General features: G+C 35.3%; 1 protein-coding gene across 1 annotated transcript; it reads right to left on the bottom strand.

Annotated features, from left to right (window-relative positions):
* Positions 1-16,400: 16,400 nt before the first annotated feature.
* Positions 16,401-16,838, bottom strand: LOC142175551 (uncharacterized). Its single transcript, XM_075242556.1, has one exon. It carries the CDS (start codon positions 16,836-16,838, stop codon positions 16,401-16,403), a length of 438 nt encoding a protein of 145 aa, XP_075098657.1.
* Between the last annotated feature and the right edge of the window lie 5,792 nt (positions 16,839-22,630).

The following is a 22,630-nucleotide window of genomic DNA, read 5'->3' as shown; positions in this document are numbered from 1 at the left end:
CATACCATCTCCTTGCCAGTTTCTGTAGCGGCAATGTACTCTGCTTCAGTTGTTGAAAGTGCAACGCACTTCTGCAACTTAGACTGCCATGATATAGCTCCCCCTGAAAATGTAAACAAATATCCAGTAGTGGATTTTCTGTTGTCAATGTCACCCGCCATATCAGCATCTGTATAGCCCTTCAAGATTGGATCAGATCCTCCAAAGCACAAACAATCTCCCGTGGTACCTCTCAGGTACCTGAGTATCCACTTGACTGCTTCCCAATGTTCCTTTCCAGGATTTTCAAGAAACCTACTAACAACACCAACTGCGTGAGCAATATCAGGTCTAGTACATACCATTGCATACATTAAGCTTCCGACTGCTGAAGAATAAGGAACTTTAGCCATGTTTCCTTTCTCATCCACTGTTGTAGGACACATCTTCTTACTCAACTTTAGATGACCAACAAGAGGTGTGCTGACTGGCTTAGCATTCTTCATGTTGAAGCGTTCTAGTACACGTTCAATGTACTTCTCCTGAGATAGCCACAACTTTCTACTTGTTCTCTCTCGAACTATCTTCATCCCTAGAATTTGTTGTGCTGGGCCCAAGTCCTTCATATCAAATGACTTGGACAGATCTCCTTTCAACTTTGCTATCAACCCCTTATCTTTTCCTACAATTAACATGTCATCCACATACAACAACAATATAATAAAGTTATTCTCAGAAAATCTTTTGAAGTATACACATGGATCAGAATAGGTCTTTAGGTATGTTTGACTTTTCATGAATGAGTCAAACTTCATGTACCACTGCCTTGGTGCCTGCTTCAATCCATAAAGACTCTTATTCAATTTGCACACCATGTGTTTCTTTCCAGCTACTTCAAATCCTTCTGGCTGCTCCATATAAATCTCCTCTTCCAAATCTCCATGAAGAAATGCAGTTTTCACATCCAACTGCTCCACTTCAAGATCTAGGCTAGTTGCTAAGCTCAAAATTGTTCGAATAGAAGTCATTTTGACAACAGGTGAGAAAATTTCGTCAAAATCAATACCTTTCTTTTGTTCGAAGCCTTTAACCACCAATCGAGCTTTGTATCTGACCAGCTTGCCATTTCCATCTTTCTTGAGTTTAAAGACCCATTTGCATTTGAGTGGTCTTTTACCCTTTGGAAGTTCAACCAGCTTGTATGTTCCATTTTTCTGTAGAGATTCCATCTCTTCTTGCATAGCTTTCATCCACTGGTTCTTTTCTGGATGGGACAACACCTCCTTAAGACTTTCTGGCTCCCCCTCATCACTGATGAGGACATACTCTGTGGAAGGGTACCTGCGTGACTCTACCCTTGGCCTCTCTGATCTCCTCAGAGGTTGAGGTTGTTCTTCTCCCTGAGTGGGGTGCTCCACTTCCTCGACACCTTCATCAAGTTGCTCCCCCTGCTCAATAACCTCACCAGGTTGCTCCCCCTGCTCGGCAACCTCGTCGGTCGTACTTTCTGCACTTGTGGGATTGTTAGAAGTAGAAGGAATAGTAACAAAGTTAGGAATTATACCATTCTTCGCCTTTTCTGACATATCAGCAGCAGTTCCAACTTCACTTTCTCGGAAGACTACATCTCTGCTTCTGATGACCTTCTTCTTTACAGGATCCCACAGTCTGTACCCGAACTCTTCATCTCCATATCCGATAAATATGCAGGGAACAGATTTATCATCCAGCTTTGTTCTCTGCTCTTTTGGTACATGTGCAAAAGCTCTGCAACCGAACACCTTCAGATGCGAGTAGGACACCTCCTTGTTGGTCCAGACTCTCTCTGGGATTTCAAACGCCAACGGAACTGATGGACTCCTATTGATCAGGTAACAGGCTGTCTGAACTGCTTCACCCCAGAATGACTTAGGCAGTTTAGCCATTCTGAGCATGCTTCTCACCTTCTCCACGATGGTGCGGTTCATCCTCTCGGCTACACCATTGTGCTGTGGGGTTCCAGGAACTGTCTTTTCATGTCTGATCCCATGACTTGAACAATACTCTTCAAATTCCCTTGAAGTGTACTCACCTCCATTGTCACTTCGGAGGCGCTTTAGCTTTCGATCCGTCTCCCTTTCTACTAGAGCATGAAATTTCTGGAAAACTTGAAACACCTGATCTTTGGTTTTCAAAATATAAACCCATAATTTTCGTGAAGCATCATCAATAAAAGTAACAAAATATTTGTTACCGCCCATTGATTCAATTTCCATTGGGCCGCAAACATCAGAATATACTAAATCAAGTATATTCAATTTTCTTTCAGACGATGTCTGAAATGAGACTCTATGCTGCTTACCAAATAAACAGTAGTCACAAGGTTTTACCGTTGTACCTTTGGCATAAGAAATGAGTGATTTCTTGGCAAGAATATGCAATCCCTTCTCGCTCATATGACCCATTCTTTTGTGCCACAAATCTACAGAAATCTCATCTTGTGCTGCGTTCAATTCACCTTGGCATATTTCTGCATTTGTCCTGTACAACGTGCCACGAGCAACTCCCTTTGCAATCACCAATGATCCCTTAGTGAGTCTCCACTTTTGATTTGCAAAATAGCTCTCGTATCCATCTCGGTCTAAAGCAATTCCCGAGATCAAGTTCATCCGTAAATCAGGTACATGCCGCACATCCTTTAGAACCAATGTGCATCCGACATTTATCTTGATACAAATGTCACCAATCCCCGCAATCTTTGAGTAACTTGTGTTACCCATTTTCACTGTGCCGAAATCACCTGCTACATATCTGCAAAAAAGATCTCTTACCGGTGTGGCATGGTGAGATGTCGCTGTGTCAACCACCCATTCCGACTCTGAACCTGACAGGTGCATGCATTCCTCTTCCTCATTTATAAAGAGGACAACATTATCATTATTTTGCACCATGGCGGCTGTGTTGTCGTCATTCTTCTGGCCACTGGTTTCACCTTTTCCCTTCCTTGGATTTGGGCAATCTCTTTTGAAGTGACCTGGTTGATTACAGTTGTAGCAATTTCTGACTCTTGATTTGGATCGGTTCTTTGACTTCCCACGAGTTCCGGATCTACCATAGTTGTTTGAACTCCTTTGATAACTTCTGCCTCTACCTTCTGTGATGAGAGCCTGTCCTTGATTTTCAGGCTTCTTTCTCATCTTCTCATTGAGTAGAAGAGCCGATGTGACATCTTTCAACTCAATAGTAGTCTTACCATGCAGGATGGTTGTTGCCAAATTATCGTACGAAGATGGCAACGAGTTCAATAGCAAGATGGCTTTATCTTCTTCCTCGATTTTCACTCCGAGGTTGGCAAGCTGTGTGATTAGTCCGTTAAACACATTTAAATGTGACAAAAAATTCGTACCTTCACTCATGTGTAGGGCGTATAACTGCTTCTTCAGGTACAATTTATTTGTCAGCGTTTTGGACATGTATAGGCTTTCCAACCTTGTCCAAATTCCTCGTGCAGTGTCTTCATCAATGATGTTATTTACCACATCATCTGATAAGTGCAACCTAATTGCACTAGCAGCTCTTTCATCCAAGTCAGCCCAATCCTCAACTTTCATGGTATCAGGCTTTTTGGAATCAACATCTAGAACCTTGTGTAATCCTTGTTGGATGAGCAGATCTCTCATCCTTCTTTGCCATGTTGAGAAACCGTTATCTCCGTTGAATTTTGCTACCTCGTACTTTACTCCTGACATTTTTATTTTTCACCAAGTATAGTACTACCGACAGTGAATAGTATTTCAGTGAACGAGCAGAACCTGTGCTCTGATACCAGTTGTTGGGAATAAACCCCTTACCAAAATAATATTCACGGTAATAAAGCGGAATAATAATGTAGCACCGAGATACGGTAATTAACAATAATAAAAGAGTAATAATGACACCAAGATTTTTACGTGGAAAACCCTTCTGAATAAGGGAAAAAACCACGACCCCGAGAGGAGCAACTGATATCACTATAGTAAGGAATTTTACACTTTGTAGGTCGGAGATAAATACTCCAAAGACCACTACAACACTCAAAAGAAATAACCCTCTTTTGATATTCCCACCTCACTACAATATCGCTCACTCTCTATTTTCCTCACAGACTATTTTCTTATACCTTGTCTGTGAAACCTCACTCTTTCTTTCTCTCTTTGTTGGTGTGTAGAAATGAGAGTTGAAGCTCTCCTTTTATAGCCAAAGTTTCACTCTCTAAAGCCTACCATATTTGACAATTTACACACACTTTTCACAATTCAACAAAGTTGGCTACCAAACCAAAGAAATTCAACAAGGTTGGCTACCAACCAAACCAAGTCAACAAGGTTGGCTACCAAACCAAAGAAAACTCTTATTAGGCACATGCCTAATACTTCTTCAATGAGATGGACATCATCATTTACCTATAAGAGAAATCATTTCTTAAGAAATACTTCTTTGACTTAGTTGGATTGACATGATAAAATGTTTGAAATTGGCAGCTCATTCCTTAATCAGTCTTCTCAAATTTTTCTGCAGCGAGCGGTGAGTGACGGATCCAGAAATTTATACAAACGGGTCCGGACGGAGACTAAGTCATCGATATCATCTCATAGTAAAAATCGACATTGGGCATAACAAATTAGTTTTGCGCTCCGCACTTTATTTTGGTTCATAACCTCAAAGGGGTTATTCCGCTATTCTTTATTTTGTTTTGAGGTCGCGTTCTTAAAAAATTTAAATAATTACTTTCCCAAGTTTGACAATATATTAAATTCACAACTTTTTGAAGTTTTACTTAAAAAAATCAATTCAATAAAAAACTGAAAACTCACGGTAAAACTAAGACTAAAGCACTAGGAAAAATGCAAGGCTGAGATTCGAACTCAAAACATATTATTCATACTGAACTCGCATGAACCATCACATCAGAATTCCATATTCTGTCCAGTGAGTTCAGTGTTATTAACTTAATTGAAAGTTTGTTTCTTAGAAAAATAAATTCCACATAAAAATAATATTTTTAATAAAGCGGGTTCAACTGAACCAACGCGTCTGCCCCTGCCAGCGGCTCATAGTGGACAACTTGGCCTTTATTGAGATTTTGTAATTTTGTTGTTCATTACTAATATTTTTTATTATATGATCGTTTAAAAGGAAAATAGTAATTAATAACGTATGAGATTGGTAAATTAAATAAAATACATAAAAAATTTATAGGGTCATTTTTCTAAATTTAAATAATAACTGATTATAGGAAATTATTTCCTAAATTGAGAATAATGTTGGAGACAAGAGGAAGGAAACACGAAATTGAATAATTGAGGGACACAGATTTCTGCTCTGTTTCATATGTAGTGGACATTCAATAGGCGTTAATTTTTTTATTTTTCCTATGAAGGTAACTCTAATGTTAACAGCTGGAATATGCCTGGTTTATGTAAAAATGACACCAAGTAGTTACTCTAAAGGCTGCTATTTAGGAATTAGTTATTACATTTTGAATTAGTTATTACTCTAAAAGGCTGCTATTTAAATAATAATGATTTTTCAATTTACCAGGACAAAAATGTAATGGATTGTCCTGAAATTAGGATTTTTCGTTTAAAATTTAAGGACAAAATAAGTACTAGCTAATTTCTGAATAGCATCCTTGAGAATGACTATTTGTGCACTTACCCCTTGGTTTGTTGACATATAATCAAGGGAATTTTTACGCAAATAGCCAGCCATATTTATTATTTTTTCTAGCTATATACATAATTTATACAATATGTATACACAGTTATACATATATAATACAGAATCTATATATATATATATATATATATATATATATATATATATATATATATATATATATATTATACTATAAATTATTTTTAGTTTAATTGGTTAGGTGAACGGCTACTTGGATGAATTCTTCTATAATCAATTAATTTGGCCCTTTAGACTAAATTATTGGCTTTCGTTCAAGAAAAAATTGTCGTTGCTTTTTAAATTTATATTTTACAGCAGGTCGCCACTCTATAAGCGATACTCTTTGGGGTCGTTTGATATGAATATGACTTATGCCGGGATAAGTTATATTGGGATAAGTTATGTTGTGATTAGTTATGCTAGGATTAGTTATTCTGGTATTATTATTTATCCATTGTTTGGTATGTTGTATTAAAAATGACAATTGCATAATTTCTAAGAAGAAGATATAAGTTATTCCGTCACTAATTACCCCACTCTCTACAAGGTATAAGTTATCCCGGTACTAAGTTTATTCCTCGGATAACTTATACCAGGTTTACTAACCAAATAAAGTATTAAGGTGGTGTTAAATTTTTATACCAGCACTATACTTTCTTATACCTAATACCAAACGACCACTTAAATATTTAAGTTTTGCCCGGGCTGAAGTTTTTGGCAGGGACGAAAATCACTATGAGGCAACTGCCCATTTCTTTTTTTTTTTTTGGTTTTCTACGTGTTGTTCAATTATTCACGTTGGGACCGACTAAAAAAAGTTCCACATTAGGACTCAATAACCATGGCACGAACTCGAAGCCGATCATTCTGAATTCCTATTTTGTGATTCTAAAATGTTGCAAAATGAGGGACGGTCATGGAGAAATAATAATAATTCTTCATTAGGTCATTTCTGATTGGCCTATAAAATTTAGGTTGGTCGAAGCCCGTCACCCGAATTCGTGAAGATGACGTGGACATTAGCACACAAAAAGTTAGAAACCATCCCGAATTCCTATTTTATGGCCATATAATGATAAAAAATGAGGAACGATCATGACGAAGCAATGACTATTGTTCATTATCAATAGGAATTCTTTTTCATATTCTCACTATCTTACTTTACATAATTTCTTATTCTTTATATTAGGAAAAGTGAAACAAAAATTGGTTATTAGAAACCCAAATTATTCTTTTATTTGCTTTGACACAAAACTATTTTTTGGTTAAATAAAAGCAGAGAGTATTGTTTATCAGGTTGTTTTGACGGGCCCAGAAAAATTTAAGCAATTCGGAGCCCGTCGCCTGAATTCATGAAGATGACGTGGACATTAGCACACGAAAAATCGAAACAACAACAACAACCCAGTATAATCCCACTTAGTGGAGTTTGGGGAGGGTAGTGTGTATGCAGACCTTACCCCTACCCTGGGATAGAGAGGCTGTTTCCAAATAGACCCCCAACATCCTTTCCTCCAAGAACTTCCCACCTTGCTCTTGCGGAGACTTGAACTCACAACCTCTTGGTTGGAAGTGGAGGTTGCTTACCATCAGAGCAACCCCTCTTGTCACACGAAAAATCGAAAATCGTCCCGAATTCCTGTTTTATGGTTTTAAAATGCTAAAAACGAGGAAAGATCATAGAGAAACAATGAGTATTGTTTATTATGTCATTTCAGATGGTGCACAAAAATTTAGGCAATACAGAGCCCGTTGCCCAAATTCATAAAGATGGCTTGGACATTAGCACACAAAAAATTTGAAATCGTCATGAATTCTAATTTTATGGCCCTAAAATAACAAAAAATGAAGAAAGTCATGGTGAAGCATTGACTATTGTAGATTAGGACGTTTCTGTTGGGCCCAAAAAATTTAGGCAATTCGGAGCCTGTCGCCTGAATTTATGAAGATAACGTAGACATTAGCACACGAAAAATTAAAAATCGTCTTGAATTCTTATTTTATGGCCCTAAAATTTCAAAATACAAGGAATGGTCATGACCAAGCTATGACTATTATTGATTAGGTCATTTTTATGGGCCCTAAATTCCTATTTTATGGGTCTAAAATGCCAAAAAATGAGGAACAATAATGGATAACAATGATTGTTGTTCATTAGATCATTTTTTATGGGCCATCAAAATTTTAGGAGATTCGGAGTTGATAGCCCGAATTCATATATATGGCATGGACTATAGCACACGAAAATCTGGAACTCATTCCGAATTCCTATTTCATGGCCCTAATATGCCAAAAAACTAGGAACAGATATGGAGAAGCAATGACTATTGTTCATTAGGTCAACTTTTGTTGGCCCGTAAAATTTTAGGAGATTTGGAGCTGGTTGCCCGAATACATGCAGATGGCATGGACTATAGTACACTAAAATCTGGGAATCGTCCTAAATTATTGATTTATGCCCTTAAAACGCCAAAAAATGAGGAAGGGTCATGGAGTAGTAATGATTGTTATTCATTAGGTCATTTTTTACGGGCCCATAAAATTTTAAGAGATTTGGAGCTGGTCGCCCCGATTCATGCAGATGGCGTGGACTATAGCACACGAAAATCTGAGATTCATCTTGAATTCTTATTTTAAGGCCCTAAGCATCAAAAAATGAAGAATGGCCATGACAGAGTGCTCCCTATTGTTCATTAAATCATTTTCTATAGGTCTGCAAAATTTTAGGAGATTCGGAACCGCTCGTCCGAATTCATGCAGATGGTACGGACTATAACGCATGAAAATCTAGGAATTGTCCCGAATTCCTGTTTTATGGTCCTTAAATGCCAAAAATGAGTAATGGTCATGGCGAAGCGATGACTACTGTTTATTAAGTCATTTTTAATAGGCCCACAAAAGTTTTAGGAGATTTATAGTCGGTCACCCGAATTCATGCAGATGGCGTGGACGCACACTAAAATCTGAGAATCGCCTCCAATTCCTGTTTTATGGCCATAAAATGCCAAAAACCGAGGTACGATCATTGTGAAGCAATGTCTATTATTCATCAGATTTTTGTATGTGCTCGCAAAATACTCGAAGATTTAGAGACGGTCGCCCGAATTCATGCAGATGGCGTAAATTATAGCACACTAAAATCTGGGAACCGTCCTGAATTCGTATTTTATGGCCGAAAAATGCTAAAAAAATAAAGAACTTTCATGGCAAAGCGATGACTATTGTTCATTAGGTCAATTTTAATGCGCTCGCAAATTTTTGGCAGATTCAGAGCTGATCGTTCGAATTCATGCAGATGGCACGGACTATAGCACACGAAAATATGGTAAACATCATGCGTTCCTATATTATGGCCCTAAAATGCCAAAAAATGAGGAATGATCATGGAAGAGAGCTCACTATTGTTCATTAAATTATTTTTTATGGTCCCGCAAAATTTTAAGAGATTCGGAGCCGGTCACCCGAATTCATGCAGATGGTGTGGACTATAGGATCGGGCTAAAATTTCGTGGATCCATAGAAAATGGCCTAGTAAACAATACTCATTAATTGTCCACAAGTTTTGGGTTCATTTTATGGCGTTTCGTTGTCATGCAGTACGAATTTATGATTATATTCACTTTCCGTGTGTATTAGTACATGCTAATTTTGTAAATTCTTTTTTTGATTGACTCCAATTGGCCTGAAATTTTGTAGGTCCATAGAAAACGGCCTAGTGACCAATACTCATTGCTTCGCCATAACTTTGGGGTTCATTTTATGACGTCTCGGGTTATGCAACAGAAATTTGTAATTATATCTATTTTTCGTGTGTATTAATATATGTTGATTTTATAGAATTTTTTAACGGATTCCAATTGGTCTGAAATTTTGTAGGTCCGTAGTAAATAGCCTAGTGACCGTAGTAAACAGCCAAGTGATCAATACTCATTTCTTTGTCATCACTTTTGGGTTCATTTTATGGAATTTCGGAATCATGCAATACGAGTTTATAATTATATTCACTTTTTCGTGTCTATTACTACACAATGATTTTGTACAAAAACAAATTGATGGAATACGATTAGCGTGAAATTTTGTAGGTCCATAGGAAACGCCCTAGTGACCAATACTCATTGCTTCACTATAATTTTGGGTTTAATTTTTTGGTGTTTTAGGGTCATGCCACATGAATTTATGATTATGTCCACTTTTTCGTGTGTTTTAGTACATGGGAATTTTGTAAAAAAAAAAAATTTACGGACCCCGATTAGCCTGAAGTTTTGTAGGTCTGTAGGAAACTGTATAGTGACCAATCACATTGTTTCGCCATGACTTTCAGATTCATTTTATGGCATTTCGAAGCTGCAATACAAATTTTTAATTATATCCATTTTTTCGTGTGTGTTAGTACATGCTGATTTTGTAAAAAAAATATTAACGGACTTCGATTGGCTTGAAATTTTAGGTCCGTAGGAAACGGCCTAAGTGACCAATATTCATTTCTTCGCCATGATTTTCGGATTCATTTTATGGCATTTCGGGATCATGCAATATACATTTATGATTATATCTCTTTTTTCGTGTATATTAGGAAATGTTGATTTTATAGATTTTTTTATGGACTCCGATTGGCCTGAAATTTTGTAGGTCTGTTAGAAACGATATAGTGATCAATATACTAAAGTTGCAACAAATATTATGTTTGCAACAAATACTAAAATCCTAAAAATTAAACCCATAAGATTTAAATTTTGAGTATACATGTGTGTTCGATAAAGGAAGCATGAACTTGAAGAAACTTGTGGAACCATTTGAAGCTTCTGCCAAAGACAACCGACTCTATCAGGCCGAATAAATGAGGAATACAGATTTCTGGTCTAACTAGTATTATGACATAGCAATTTATATTATTTTTTGGAAGAAGAGGATAATTCTTCATAATTAACTTGTGTAATTAAAATGATATACATGAGTTTCAGTTACTTATTGTGATGATATGCTAATCAAAATCCCAAGCTCACCGAATCAAAACATGATTTGATATCCAAGAGGAAGTAGTGGATTATTTGGAGAAATGGTGCACGTCTATCCTATATAGTATTGAAATGAAAAATCTTTTCGAGCTGATAACTTTCAGGAATTGGAAACAAACCTTTTAAACTAATATTATATATGAACCATGCTTAGCTACAAATGTCTACTAATGAAATCTTCTGACTAACATTTATCATCATATGATAATCGTTAATGCCAACATTTTTAAAAAAATACAATGATAGACAACTTCTTTGCATATCTCTATACCCCTAACATCCGTACGATCAACATTCCCTTGTATCAATGGTGTAATTTACCTACCCCTAAGTACAAAGACTAAAACAAAACAAAATTCAGAGAATCTCTCCTGCTGCAATTCCAGCAAACCATGTAGCAACCCCTTTGGGAGAGTGCTACTTAGGAAACAAATCTAACTCACTAATTATAAAACAATAAAAAGATATTAGTTAGAAATATTCAGAATAATTTAGTAGCGGAAATAGGCTCATGCGTAAAGATTCAAAGTGCAATATTTTTTTTTGTTTTGAAAATATACCATAATTTTATTTTAAATGAAATACAATGTCAAAATATTAACATAAGGTGATATAACCCTTCTTGAATAATCAACAGATTAAAGCAACTTCCTAACAAATTTATACTTTCATTCAACATCACTGCAAGTTTGTATTGTACATAAATTTTAAACTATCGGGTATATAAAAAGGGAACTAGTTTTCTTCTTTGTACATATTTACAAGACAAAGTGTACATTCAACATATTACAAGACTTGAGTTATTAACACAACCTAATACAGTAAAATAGGTTACCAAATTTAAGTTACAAGATTTTTGTCTTTAAAATCCAACAAGCCTCCAAATAACATACATAAATGTGACATATATATATATATATATATATATATATATATATATATATATATATATATATATATATATATATATATATATATATATATCATGTACACGTCCCAAAACTATGCAAAACTAAGGTGCATATGCAAATGTGATCTCCATAAGTTCTCCCAAAAAGACTACTTCATCATGGCCATCTTCAGATTTCATTCCGAACATTACCTACGATAGAAAACAACTATCGCTAAGCATAAAGCTTAGTGGTGTATAAATTTTACGCTTGGAGTCATTAAATTCTCCAATTCCCCTTTTAGTTATAGTCAGCTCAATTTAACATAATTTAAAACAAGTGAACAAATATATCAAATATATCAAATATCAAACTTTGAAGTGTTTCCAAATATCAATAACAATGTTCAAGAGTCGAGAAAGCGTATACTATCAATCTAAGAAAGTATACCAAATATCCATTTTTCGCCCAATATGTACGTCATGCCATCATACTAAGCATAATCAGATATCAAGATGGACCGAAGCCCCAAATCAAGTAGGGTCAAAACTCAATAGACAAGAGAATCAAGAACCATATTAAAAATGGCTTCCTAGTTCGTACTTAACACGGACAAGTTCCATAATTCAAGATGAACTACAAATCCAAAGTCAAGATGGCAAAAGATCCGAATCAAGAGGCTTGAGTGACAAAGTCACTGCCGCAAGAAGGACAAAGTCCCAATAAAAATGCAAAATAATCAAACAATCCATACGAACGGGCGATTTAGCAAATATCTTACAATACTTGATATAATACGAATATAACAATATAAATTGAAGACAAGAAAAATAAAATATCAGGTTATTTCAAAATATTCCAGCAAGCAAAAAGAGTACATGTTTATATACAAACCTTGGTGTTTTACCACAAAACAGTTCAATCATAACTTGGGGACATTCGAATCGTCTACGCCGTAAACAAACCAAATCTGTCCACTTCCTCAAACACTTCCCCTTTGATTTTTCAAGGGTTTATATATCTTAAATACATAATCAGATATCTAAATAAGTTCAGTGATTTAACATGTCAAACTAAACATGATATTGGTAAAAATTACCCAAAAATATTTGAAACAGAAATTCTGGACAGTATCATTGTTTCGTGTTGTGACTCAGTTTTGAAGATCTATACGGACAAACTAGACTGTATAGTCTTCATAAAAGTTGTAGATCTATGTCTTAGAATTTCATAACATCTTGAATCACCCCATATCAGTTTTGTACAGAAAGTTATACTAAAATTACTAACGGTAGTACATGGAGTATTTCTAAAACTGGAAATCTGGGCAGCACCTGCCCTGTATTTTCTGATCCTTTTTCAGGTAAATACGAACAAAAATAGATTTTATTTTCTTTATAAGAGTTATAGATTTATGAAATACCTTTTCAGAAAGTCCTGGATCACTTAAATCGGAGCTCTGTATAAAAAGATATGTAGAAAATACTAATAGATGTCTAGTGTAAAAACGAGTTTAGAAACTTACCACAAAAGAGAGGAGCAACTTGATGTTCACTAAAAACAAAATTTGCTTGTTAATTTAGTAGAAATCTATGGTGATTCATGTTCAAATGCTAAGAAGGAGAGAGAGAGAGAGAGAGAGAGAGAGAGAGAGAGAGAGAGAGAGAGAGAGAGAGAGAGAGAAAGAGAGAGAGAGAGAGAGAGATTCTTCTTTGTCTTGAAGAATAGAAAATGGGGAGTTTATGGATAAATATGAAATAAAATGGTTCCCAAACTACTAAATATTCTTAGATAAATACAAAAGGTTGGAAACCCAAAAACTTAATTATATACTGTATTTAATAACAACTCGTCAAAATAATATTAAGTGTTACATATAGCAACACCATGGAACTTCATTGCCAATATTAACACAATCTAAAGTAAGAAATTTTCATATATTGACCATTTCACTTTTAGGAAGTGCAAAGTAAAGTATTTCCTTGTTATAAAAATACTCAATCAAGAATGCAAATATTATTAAAAAAATTTGGGGTGTTACAACTCTCTCTCCCTTAAGTAAAATTTACCTTGTACTAATCCCGAAATAATTGTGGATATTGAACTCGCATATCCTCTTCTCGCTCCCATATAGCTTCTTCGCCTGAATGATTTCTCCAAAGAACCTTCACTAATGTGATTCTGTTATTTCTAAGCTCTTTTATCTCACGCGCTAAGATTTGGATTGGTTCTTCTTCATATGTCAAATCAGGATTAACCTCAATAGACTCAATAGGAAGAACATGAGATGGATCTGAGCGGTATTTTTGAAGCATAGAAACATGAAAGACGTTGTGGATCTTACCTAATTCAGGTGGCAAAGCTAGCTTATATGCAACCGGACTAATTCTCTCAAGTATTTCATAAGGTCCAATGAATTGAGGACTAAGTTTACCTTTTTGGACAAATCTCATAATCTTCTTCCATGGAGAAACCTTTAAAAATACCTTATCGCCCACCTGATGCTCAATTTCACGCCTTTTAAGATCAGCATATGACTTTTGTCTGTCTGAAGAAATTTTCAAACGATCCTTGATGATTTTCACCTTATCTTCAGTTTGTTGCACAATCTCAGGACCCACAAATTTTCTTTCACCAACCTCGTTCCAACAAAGAGGCGTTCTACATTTTCTCCATATAAAGCTTCATAAGGAGGCATGCCTATACTTGATTGGTAGCTATAATAGTAAGCAAATTCTATGAGGGCTAAGTGTTTGTCCCAACTACCCTTAAACTCAATAATGCAGGCTCGAAGTATATCTTCCAAGATTTGTATTACCCTCTCAGACTGGCCGTCTGTTTGTGGATGGAAAGCGGTACTAAAATTCAACCTGGAACCCAAAGCTTCTTGCAAGCTAGACCAAAATCTGGATGTAAACCTCGGATCTCTATCAGACACAATAGAAACAGGGATTCCATGCAACTTCACAATCTCATTAATGTACGATTCTGCTAAATATTCCAGTGAGTAGTCCATTCTGATTGCCAAGAAATGAGCACTCTTACTTAGTCTATCTACAATGACCCAAATTGCATCATGATTTTTTTTGAGTGTGTGGAAGTCCAGAGATAAAGTCCATCATTATCCTTTCCCATTTCCATTCAGGTATTGACAAAGGTTGCAGTAAACCAGCTGGGACTTGATGTTCAACTTTTATTCCTTGACATACCAAGCATTTAGAAATGAACTCTGCAATGTCTCTCTTCATACCACTCCACCAGTAGTGCTCCTTAATGGTCCTATACATTTTAGTACCTCCAGAATGCATTGCATAAGGTGACTATGTGCTTCAATCAAGATCTTCTTCCTCAATTCATTATCATTAGGAACACACAACCTATTTTTATAAAATAAGGTACCATCTTTCTTTAATGAAAAATCCGATTCTCTTCCATTTTGGACTTCGTCAACCCGTTTCACAAGCTTCTCATCTAACTTCTGTGCTTCTTGGACTTGCTCAAGTAAGACTGGCTTGACTTGAAAATTATCAATGATAGAACCATTAGAATTAAATGAAAGGCAAACATTCATGGCTCTTAATTCAAGAAGCAAAGGCAAAGGACTTAGAGTTAAACTTGCAAGGAAATTGCGACTCAACGCATCTGCAACCACATTGGCTTTACCAGGACGATAATCAATCGTGCAATGATAATCTTTGATGAGTTCAAGCCATCTATGTTGCCTCAAGTTTAACTCTTTTTGTGTACCCAAGTACTTCAAACTCTTGTGATCAGTAAATATGTGACACTTCTCTCTGTACAAGTAATGTCTCCAAATTTTTAAGGCAAAAACAATGGCAGCAAGTTCAAGATCGTGAGTGGGGTAATTCAACTCATGCGATTTCAACTTTCGAGAAGAATAAGCAATTACTTTCCCTTCTTGCATCAAAACACAATCCAAGCCACGATGAGATGAATCACTATATACTACATAATCTTTCCCTTCAACTGGCAAAGAAAGTATTGGAGCTTGTGTCAAAAAGGATTTGAGCTTTTCAAAGATCTCTTGACACTTTTCATCCCATACAAACTTAGTATCTTTCCCCAAAAGTTTGGTCAAAGGAGAAGATATAATAGAGAAGCCCTTCACAAACCTCCTGTAGTATCCTGCTAAACCCAAGAAACTTCTTATCTCAGTTGAAGTTTTAGGGAGTTTTCAATCAACAATAGCTTGAATCCTACTAGGATCAACCTTCACACCTTCAACTGATACAATGTGCCCCAAAAAAGCCACTTCATTCAGCCAAAATTCACATTTGGAAAGCTTCGCGTAGAGTTATCTCTCTTTTAGAATTTGCATGACAATTCGGATATACTTATCATGAACTTCTCTATTATTGGAATATACTAAAATGTCATCAATAAACACCACCACAAATTGATCGAGATAAGGCTTGAATACACGGTTCATTAGATCCATAAAATGCAGTAGGAGCATTTGTCAAACCAAATGGCATTACCAAAAATTCATAATGGCCATACCTGGTCCTAAAAGCAGTTTTAGGAACATCTTGCTCCCTCACGCGCAACTGATAATATCCAGACCTCAAGTCAATTTTTGAGAACAAGCTGGCACCCTTCAGTTGGTCAAACAAGTCATCGATTCTAGGCAGTGGGTATTTGTTCTTGATTGTTACCTTGTTTAGCCTCCGTTAATCAATGCAAAGCCTAAAAGTGCCATCTTTATTTTTCACAAATAAAATAGGAGCTCCCCAAGGCAAAATACTGAGACGAATAAAACCTTTCTCAAGAAGTTCTTGCAATTGAGCCTTTAACTCTTTTATTCAGCTGGAGCCATTCTATAAGGAGCGATAGAAATAGGAGTAGTTCCATTGACAAGATCTATAGGAAATTCAATCTCCCTTTCTGGAGGCAACTCAGGAAGATCATCAGGAAATACATCAGGAAAGTCGCACATGGTTGGTATGTCCTTAAGACTTGGACTCCCCAATCGTGTATCGACTATATGAGCAAGATAGGCATCACAACCTTGACAAATCATCTTCCTTGCCAAGACCGCAGAAATAATATTAGATGTCAATGATCTTTCTCCTTGAACTACCATATGTGAATATGCAGGAGTTCTAAATGTCACTTGCTTCAACCTACAATCAACCAATGCATGGTGCCTATGGAGACAATCCATGCCAATAATAACATCATAGTCTTGGAAGGGCATTTCAAGCAAGTCGGCAGGGAAGACCAGATTTTGAATCATGAGTGAACAATCTCAGTAAATCCTGTTAACAATAACCTGATGATCTAATGGACTCGTGACCAGCACATCAAAGTCAAGTCTCACAGATTTAACAATATCAGGAAATACAAGTGATGAGCAAACATAAGAGTGCGAAGATCCAATATCAAATAGTGTAACAACAGATATGCCAAATAAGTGAAATTTACCAACAACCACGTCTGGGCCATCCTGGTCATTCTTCTGTCTCATAGCATAAACTCGTGCAGTAGCTCTTGACCCACTAGCTTAATTAGCTCCACTCGAACCTGATGCTTGCATATTTCGAGGTCTAGCACTGCTATTAGCTTGAGAATAAGTAGTGACAGGCTTTTGAACTGAGCCTTCTGTATGTGTATAAGAAAGAGGATTAGGATTAGGACAATCCTTCACTTTATGATCCATACTTCTACAATTAAAACAAGCACCAAAAGCTCATCTACATGCACCATAATGATTCTTCCCGCACTGTGCACAAGTAGGTGTATGAGTTTTTCCTTGGCCATAACTTGGAGTACCAACAGTAGAAAAATTTAACTTATTCTGCTTATGATGTGATGATTTATGTGTACTCTCGATCTTGGAATAGTCCAACTTTCCCTTTTTGCATGGACCGCCATAATCTGAATTACCCTTCCTAAACCTATTTTCTCTCCTACTAGCTTCTTCCTTGTCAACTCTTTCTCAAGTAAGTGCAGCTGAAGTTAGCTTGGGAAAATCCTCAAGTTGTAAGATTGCCACAGATTTTCGAATGTAACCATTCAAACCTTCTTCAAATCTTCTGCACTTGTCTCTTTCACCATCAATAATACCTCCAGCATAGCGAGAAAGCCTGAGAAAGTTTTGTTGATACTCTGCAATAGACATACTCCCTTGTCTTAAATTCAAAAATCTTTCTTCTTAGCATCACAATAGACAGGGGGAACATATTTTGCACGAAATAATTTCACAAAGTCATCCCAAATCAGCCCCAGAGGTTTTGCTTTTGCATTTGGAACACTTAACCACCAATCATAGGCATCTTTCTGTAAAAAAGAGATAGCATACTTAAATTTGGCAGCATTAGTACACTCCAGTTGTTCAAAGACCCTCTCCATGCGCTCGAGCCATTGTTCAACTACCGTGGGATCTGTAGTGCCTTCAAATTCAACTCCGCCCATTTTTCTCATCTTCTCAAAATTCATTTCACTAGGTTTTGACATTGTCCTAGCCAAGTGACGAAAGAACTCAGCCATCTGCTGGAATGGAGGAGTCATAAATGGAGTATTATGACTCATTGCTCTTGGATCACTGCCCACTTCATTTTCACTAACACGAGGATGATTTAGGTCAGACACGGGTTCCTCATCTCCTTCTTGAAGGTGAAGTATGGCATTATACTGGGCCTGACTTTCATCAACGGATTCAATAGCTCTATTCGAAGAAGAGGCCATATAAAATTCCTATAAAAGATAAGATCATACTGCATTAGGGACATGTACATGATGCATATGCACACAGAATACAATAAATTACATTATACAAGTATGCAAAAATTTATAAACTCCAAGTCATTTTCAAGAAAGGAAATATCAACAAATACTAGGTACTATCACAACAAAACAAATCCTATAATCATAAACCTAGGCTCTGATACCAAAACTTGTAGCAACCCCTTTGGGAGGGTGCTGCTTAGGAAACAAATCTAACTCACTAATTATAAAATATTAAAAGATATTAGTTAGAAATATTCAGAATAATTTAGTAGCGGAAATAAGCCCATGCGAAAAGATTCAAAGTGCAATATTTTTGTTTTGTTTTGAAAATACACCATAATTTTATTTTAAAAATGAAATAAAATATCAAAATATTAACATAAGGTGATATAACCCTTCTTGAATAATCAACAGATTAAAGAAACTTCCTAACAAATTTATACTTTCATTCAACATCACTGCAAGTTTGTATTGTACATAAATTTCAAACAATCTGGTATATAAAAAGGAAACTAGTTTTATCCTTTGTACATATTTACAAGACAGAGTGTAAATTCAGCATATAACAAGACTTGAGTTATTAACACACCCTAATACAGTAATATAGGTTACCAAATTCAAGTTACAAGATTTTTGTCTTTAAAATCCAACAAGCCTCCAAATAACATACATAAATGTGACATATATATATATATATATATATATATATGCCAAACTATACAAAACCAAGGTGCATATGCAAATGTGATCTCCATAAATTCACCCAAAAAGACTACTTCATCATGGCCATCTTCAGATTTCATCCCGAACATTACCTACGATAGAAAATAACTATAGCTAAGTATAAAGCTTAGTGGTGTATAAACTTTAGGCTTGGAGTCATTAAATTATCCAATTCCCTTTTTTAGTCATAATTAGCTCAATTTAACATAATTTAAAACAAGCAAACAAATATATCAAACATATTAGATATCAAACTTTGAAGTGTTTCCAAATATCAATAACAATGTTCAAGAGTCGTGAAAGCGTATACTATCAATCTAAGGGAGTTTACCAAATATCCATTTCGCCCAATATGTACGTCATGACATCACACTAAGCATAATCAGATATCAAGATGGACCGAAGCCCCAAATCAAGTAGGGTCAAAACTCAATAGACAAGAGAATCAAGAACCATGTTAAAAATGGCTTCCTAGTTCGTACTTAACACGGACAAGTTCTATAATTCAAGACGAACTACAAATCCAAAGTCAAGATGGCAAAAGATCCGAATCAAGAGGCATGCCAAGATGAGTGACAAAGTCACTGCCACAAGAAGGATAAAGTCCCAACAAGAATGCAAAATGATCAAACAATCCATACGAATAGGCGATTTAGCAAATATCTTACAATACTTGATATAATACGAATATAACAATATAAATTGAAGACAAGAAAAATAAAATATCAGGTTATTTCAAAATATTCCAGCAAGCAAAAAGAGCACAAGTTTATACACAAACCTTGGTGTTTTACCACAAAACAGTTCAATCACAACTTGGGGACATTCGAATTGTTTACGCCGTAAACAAACCAAATCTATCCACTTCCTCAAACACTTCCCCTTTGATTTTTCAAGGGTTTATATACCTTAAATACATAATAATATATCTAAATAAGTTAAGTGATTTAACATGTCAAACTAAATATGATATTGGTGAAAATTACCCAAAAATATTTAAAACAGAAATTCTGGACAGTATCACTGTTTCGTGTTGTGACTCGGTTTTGAAGATCTATACGAACAAACTTGACTGTATAGTCTTCATAAAAGTTGTAGATCTATGTCTTAGAATTTCATAACATCTTGAATCAACCCCATATCAATTTTGTATAGAAAGTTGTACTAAAATTACTAACAGTAGTACTGGAAATCTAGGCAGCACCTGCCCTGTATTTTCTGATCCATTTTCAGGTAAATACCAACAAAATTAGATTTTGGTTTCTTCATAAGAGTTATAGATTTATGAAATACCTTTTTAAAAAGTCCTGTATAACTTAAATCGGAGCTCTGTACAAAAAGATATGTATAAAATACTAATAGATGTTTAGTGTAAAAACGAGTTTAGAAAATTACCACAAAAGAGAGGAGCAACTTGATATTCATCAAAAACGAAATTTGCTTGTTGATTTAGTAGAAATCTATGGTAATTTATATTCAGATGCTAAGAAGGAGAGAGAGAGAGAGAGAGAGAGAGAGAGAGAGAGAGAGAGAGAGAAAGAGATTCTTCTTTGTCTTGAAGAATAGAAAATGGGGAGTTTATGGATAAATATGAAATAAAATGGTTCCCCAACTACTAAATATTCTTAGATAAATACAAAAGGTTGGAAACCCAAAAACTTAATTATATACTGTATTAATAACAACTCGTCAAAATAATATTAAGTGTTACATATAGCAACACTATGGAACTTCATTGCCAATATTAACACAATCTAAAGTAAGAAATTTTCATATATTGACCATTTCATATTTAGAAAGTGCAAAGTAAATATTTTCTCGTTATAAAAATGCTCAATCAAGAATGAAAATATTATTAAAAAATTTTGGGGTGTTACAAAGCATATTTAAACTTCACAAACAAGCCGGTCCTACTCCTAATCGTCCTTACACTATGTGCTAAGCTGCTGACAAAGCATACTTGAGAGGGGAAGGAGATACCACAAGCAAATGATGTCATCTTCAATATCCTATTTTAATTTTCCGGAGCATTATGAAGCACAGTAACTGTAAGAAGCTTAATAGAGAAAGATACTTAACCACAATAGTGGGACCTTTTCTTCCTCCCACATGTCCTGAAATAAAAACGCAAAAGGAAAAGAGATTTATAGAAGAATATTTGGTACTCTAAAAGTTCTAATTATGTACCCGGCAATTTACGAACCTAATATAGAGTTACAGACTACACATAGAACTTATCAATATGATCAATTAACAGTAAGGGTAATTGCCTTCAAGCAAATCTTTAGAATACTTAGCAGCAACCTAATTAACACAATGATGAACCTATTATCGCCGATCTACGTTTGAGTCTATAACTAAATAGATGCAATTCATTAATTATTTCCCTTCACTGTTAGTCTAAATTGATTAGTTGGTCTTGAATTCATCAATGAGCCAAGAGGATGTCATCCTAGCACTTGAGTTTATAGTGTCCCTTCATCAAGCACACCTAGTCTACATTGGTTTATTGTTTGCTATATGAATCTTACTTGATCGCTCAATTCTTTTGTTTTTCAATTAATGATCCTCATGTTGAGCATTTAAATGAAAGATCTTTACGTAAAATAAAAAGTTGCCACTCTTTCTAGCCAATTGTTCATAAAAGATCAAAATAAATACTCTAATAGATAGTCAAACATACTCTTAATATTGGGAAAAGAACACTCTAACAAACTTATAAAAACTTTCACCATTTAATAAATGTATAAAACATAATTTATGCTTTTCAAATTTAGCATGTAGCGTATATAGCAGGACAATCCTAGATTCTAGTGTTTAATGAGCCATTCGCGCTAACTGAGAGCAAAAAATTTGAGCTCATGTCTCAACAGTAATTAGGAGTGAACAAATTTAGAACTAATAGTGTATGCCCCAAAAGCATGGTGTATACCATTTCACCCTTTAAATCAATATTTGATGCTATTAATTCTCTAGAATCTAATCATGAAAAAAAATCTATAACCTTATCTTGTTTTCAGAAAGTGCATACATCATCAGTTGGAACTCTCCAATTCCATAGTTAGTTTGGTCACTTATAATATTCAAGAAAATCCTCATGAATTTTTTGTATCTACTCCTCTGATTATAGTTAGTTACTAAATATATTCTACCTTCTTATCATTTGGATCAAAGATGTCATGAAGCCAACATATCGTTAATTATTTTTCACAGTTAATGAATCTGAACTAAGATATAGTGATAAAGTTTCCACATATATATCTTCAAGCACTATAATTCTTAAATTGAGAGGGTATCTTGGAAGTGACAATACCTACCATTCGGAATATCAACATAAACAAAAAAAAGGCTTAGAAGACATCAAATAGAAGAACAATATAACTACCGAAACAAGAAAACTAAGTATGATTAGAGGTAGAATTTTAATAACCTTAAACTTCTTCTCTAGCTCTTCGATTTGTTTTATCAAGGCTTTAATTTCATAATTTATCATCTCAGTTATCTCATCATCATGCCTTCTTCTTTAACTAAAGCTGGCAGGAAGAAAAATATTTGTAACATACATGTAAAAACTAC

Source organism: Nicotiana tabacum, chromosome 21, assembly GCF_000715075.1.
Source record: "Nicotiana tabacum cultivar K326 chromosome 21, ASM71507v2, whole genome shotgun sequence".
Classification (NCBI taxonomy): Eukaryota; Viridiplantae; Streptophyta; class Magnoliopsida; order Solanales; family Solanaceae; genus Nicotiana; species Nicotiana tabacum.
The sequence above is the reverse complement of the archived record's forward strand: the minus strand, read 5'-3'. Positions and strand labels throughout refer to the sequence as shown.

What these genes read in the sequence shown, in the direction of transcription:
- LOC142175551 (XM_075242556.1), bottom strand. Translation starts at nt 16,838, where the DNA reads ATGATTCAAAATCTGGTCTTCCCTGCCGACTTGCTTGAAATGCCCTTC.